This window comes from Etheostoma spectabile, chromosome 6 (genome assembly GCF_008692095.1).
Source record: "Etheostoma spectabile isolate EspeVRDwgs_2016 chromosome 6, UIUC_Espe_1.0, whole genome shotgun sequence".
Lineage (NCBI taxonomy): Eukaryota > Metazoa > Chordata > Actinopteri > Perciformes > Percidae > Etheostoma > Etheostoma spectabile.
This window is the reverse complement of record NC_045738.1, coordinates 28,096,822-28,101,407: the sequence shown is the minus strand read 5'-3', so window position 1 is coordinate 28,101,407 and position 4,586 is coordinate 28,096,822. Positions and strand designations below refer to the sequence as shown.

Genomic DNA, 4,586 nt, shown 5'->3' with positions numbered 1-4,586 from the left:
GTGTGTGTGTGTGTGTGTGTGTGTTCTTGTGTGTCAGAGAGACTGCAGGGGAGTGTAGATAGATCTTAAAAGGGTAAGTAAATGGAGAGAAGAGGGCGCTCTTAGACACTAAAGGGGTGATCTAGACAGATATTCAAAAATGGATGATTGCACATTAATTTTGTTTGTTAAAAAATATGCATTATAATTATCATCCGGTGCTCCATTGAAAAATAAGTTCTTGTACTTGTACTTTACTTGAGTCTTTTCTTTTCATGCCCCTTTCTAATTCTATTCCGTTACATTTCAAAGGGAATGATTGTACTTTTTCCTCCACTACATTTATCAGACATTTTTAGTTACTAGTTACTTTACAAACTAAGGCTTTTTGCAGACAAAACAAATGTAGTTTATAAAATGCAATCTTTTTTATGAATTAAGCATTTTTCAAGTACATTTTCCTGAGGATACTTACATACTTTTACTTAACTAACATTTTCAATGCAGGGATTTTACTTGTAACAGATCATTTTTACAGTGTGGTGTTAGTACTTTTACTTAGGTAAAGGATCTGAATACTTCTTCCACCCCTGGCCTTTACCCACTCAGTCATTCCATCCGCATTACAGATGACAATTCATCAAAAATCTCATTGTGTACGTATTTTGTGAAAGCACTAATTGCAAACCCTACAACATCGCCGCAATAAAGATATTGAGGTATTTGGTCAAAAATATGATGATGTTTGATTTTCTCCATATCGCCCTATGTGGCTTGAAAAAATTATTTGGATCTCAACAGTAAAAGTTAATATATCATTATTGTGGTTCTACTAGAGTGGATGTTGTTATACTGGCCAGACTGAAGATCTGAATGTGTGAGAAGAATACTAATACAGTGCCGATGATGGACAGCAAGCTTAGTCTTCTGACCTCGCCTGGATAATAAAGGTTCAAACCTGTATTCACTGTCTTGTCATGGCTATGAGTGCCGACACTTGGGTGCTGCAGTTACCTTATCGTTGATCTCATGTTCACGCAGATGCTTCTGCAGCTGGCTCTCGGTGGTGAAGACCTGGGAGCATATGGAGCACTTCTTTTCCTTGAGCTCTCCATCACTAAGACCGTCCGCCTTAGTGTTACTGGGATCCGCATCTGATCAAGTGCAAAGGAAAACACTTCAAATCTTCATTTGGTTCAAGAGGCTTTCTTGTGACAACAACAGCTGAAGAACATGATACGGTGCATTTTCTACTTAAATTCCAAATGTGCTTTGTTCATTGGCTTTATGTTTAAAAATAAACTGTATTTGGTTTGTTTCCAAACAGTATTTTTGTATACACCCCATCATATGAGCGTCCTCTCTCTGAAATTTGAAAGTAGTGGCAAATATTGATGTGGTAGCACCAATACATCCAAGAGAACACACACACCACACACACACACACACAACACCACACACACACACACACACACACACACACACACACACACACACACACACACACACACACACACACACACACACACACACACACACACACACACACACACACACCACACACACACACACACACACACACACACACACGCACGCACGCAGTCACAGCGTGAATTCAGTGTTTCTCAAAATAGGGTATACATAGTTAGGGCAGTTTCAGAATTAAGTGGAAAAGGGTAGTTTTACTATTAAAGGTCACATGGCATGAACATTTCACTTTATGAGGTTTTTTAACATTAATATGCGTTCCCCCAGCCTGCCTATGGTCCCCCAGTGGCTAGAAATGGCAATAGGTGTAAACTGAGCCCTGGGTATCCTGCTCTGCCTTTGAGAAAATAAAAGCTCAAATGGGCCGATCTGGAATCTTGCTCCTTATGAGGACATAACGGGCACGGGCAAGAACCTCCCCTTTCCCTGCTTTGCCCGTCCAGAGAATTTGGCCCACCCATGAGAGAGAGACATCACGGCTTTCAAACGAGCGAAGTGGTAGTTGGTGAAGGCCACTGTAGAAATACTACAGGCTAATCTTAAATTACGCATGAGGTTTTTCATTGTTTCACTTTGAGTTGTAAAGTTGTATTGTTTTGTTTTATTAGGGCAACAACTATTTGGGGTCCTGGGTTATATAATGTAGTAGCCGTGGTGGAAGGATTATTCGGATCCTTTACTTAAGTAAAAGTACTTAGACCACACTGTAGTAGTAAGTAAAAGTCCTGCATTGAAAATATTACTTAAGTAAAAGTTAAGTATCATCAGGAAAAAAGACAAAGTATTTAAAGTAAAAGAAAAAATAGGAAAAACCCTCAGATTTTATAAACTGGAAACGATCAAAACAGTTCTGTTTAATAGCTCATGATTTCATGCTGTAGGCTATTTGTTTGTAAATAAAATGTTATTTTATAGTTTATAAACTTTTTTTGTGTGCACAAATATTAACTATATGTAACTTAAACTGTCAGATTAATGTAGTTAAAGTAAAAAGTACAATATTTATCTCTGAAATGTAGTGGAGTGGCGTCACGTTGGAAGTACAAAGTAGCATGAAAAGAAAAGACTCAAGCACCTCAAATTGGTAGTAGCCTAGTGGAGTACATGTACTTAGGCTTACATCCCACCACCAGTTCTGAAGTCTTTACACTGGCTTCCTGTGACTCAAAGAATTAATTTCAAAGTACTTTCGCTAGTTTATAAATCACTTAACGGTTTAGGTCCAAAATACATTTCTGATCTGCCTACTACACTATGAACCACCCAGACCTCTCAGGTGATCTGACCGGTCTACTTTCTGTCCCCGAGTCAGAACTAAACGGGTGAAGCAGCTTTCAGTTTCTATGCTCTTCATATCTGGAATAAACTCCCGAAACCTGCAGATCCGCTGCTACTCAGTTCTTTTAAATCAGGCTGAAGACCTTTCTTTTTGATGCTGCCTTTCTTAATGAATGCCATTTCTTTAAATTTCTTATGCTGCACTGTAACTTTTATTCATGTGTTTTATGTGTCCTAATGTTTCTATTTTGTTTTTAACTGTCTATTCATGTGTTTTATCGGTTTTTAATGCTTGTGATTTTTAACTGTTTGTGAGATAAAACACAAACAGTTTAACTGATTTTATGTAAAGCACTTTGAATTGCCCTGTTGCTGAAATGTGCTCTACAAATAAAGCTGCCTTGCCTCGCCACTGTGTTATGAATTGTCTATGTTCAACAACACATATTATAGTGAGGTCTGTGTAACGTATAATGGAGGTACGCTGGCAAAATTACGTTTTTATTCACCTTATTTGCCTCCCAAGAAGACTAATAAATAGACAGTGAGATATTATTTTTTAATTGGGTTTCAGTTCATAGGTCGCGTGCACACATACGGTTTTAGCCTACTATCAAAAATTGTTAGTCTGTATACACACTCCCATCTTAACTGTCAGTCATTGCTTGGACAGTATGTGACTGATAGGAAATCAACCCAATGTGAAAAAGTCTATGTAACGTTAACGCCAATGTGAGGCGGCTTTGTTTTGCCAACTAGCTAGCTTAACATTAACGTTACATCCATCCCAGGAAAAGTGTGGTTTACTTGACCAATTAAGTTACCCAAACGTGTCTCAATACCACGATAATGTCATATATTAAATTCCGATAACAAGTCCAACATGCCAGCACGGTGAATGCTTTCTACAGCACATTTCAACACGTTACGGTTATGTCAATACGTGAATGTGGCAACTTGTTCTGATGCATCAGCAGCTGGAGAGCAGCGTTACAGTGCATCGCAGGATAAAAATAACAATGGCCAACATGTTGGCGTGTTAGCCTCGAAGCTAACGATAGCAACGCGAGCTAGTTAGCAACAACAAGCTAACAACGAATTACAAATAAACAGAGATTTAGTCTAAAAACCGTACATTAACCAACACTACAGGAGACCGTTGATCTTTCCCTCGCGGACACCAATTTAGACTGGAAGCCAATAAGAAGAGCCACCGAAACGTTATTAATATCATTCCGCCTCAATCACTCCTTCGCCGCACAAAGCAAAGCCCACCCGCAATACTATATCCGGGGACTATATACACTGCATTGAAGTGTTATTATATCAGACACAGAGATGTTTGTCCAAATAATACCAGGTTATTTGGATAGCTCATACTCTGTATTTTTTATTCGTTGCATTTTGGTACTTGTTACCTGTTTCGTCGTTGCTTTTAACTCTCAGTTTGCGAGGTCGGCCCCGCGGCATAGTTCCAGTACTCAGGGCGGGTGTGCTGTGAACGATTTGCTTTTCAAAATGGCGACTCGGTCATCTCTAGACAGCATCGTACCCATGCAGATACACAGCTGCACGGAGTAGGGAGACATCTACCGTTTGGGTCATTGTACATGCATCTTCAGGTGCACACAAAAACAACAACTTTTTTTTTGTTTTATGCACAGGGGAGTGGGCTACTTTACTTTAAGTATGAAACACAAGCTAATAGTTCTAAATCAGATATGGAATTTGCACTTCAGTGCCACACTTATTAGGCTATTTATTTACTTTATTTATTTATTTATTTTACAAGGACCATGTAGGCCTATAATAAACCTACATTTCAATTCATAAAATATGAT

At 38.7% G+C, this 4,586-nt stretch overlaps 1 protein-coding gene across 2 annotated transcripts in view; it reads right to left on the bottom strand.

Moving 5' to 3' along the window:
- Positions 1-4,302, bottom strand: part of znf236 (zinc finger protein 236) — a 53,951-nt gene extending 49,649 nt beyond the window's left edge. For both annotated transcript variants that reach the window (XM_032518476.1, XM_032518477.1), the window contains exons 1-2: positions 4,164-4,302; positions 994-1,133 (exon numbers count right to left, since the gene is read on the bottom strand). In XM_032518476.1, coding sequence (XP_032374367.1) covers positions 994-1,133; positions 4,164-4,215 — 192 coding nt within the window. In that variant the 5' untranslated portion in view covers positions 4,216-4,302. The remainder of the gene's footprint in view (positions 1-993; positions 1,134-4,163) is intronic.
- Between the last annotated feature and the right edge of the window lie 284 nt (positions 4,303-4,586).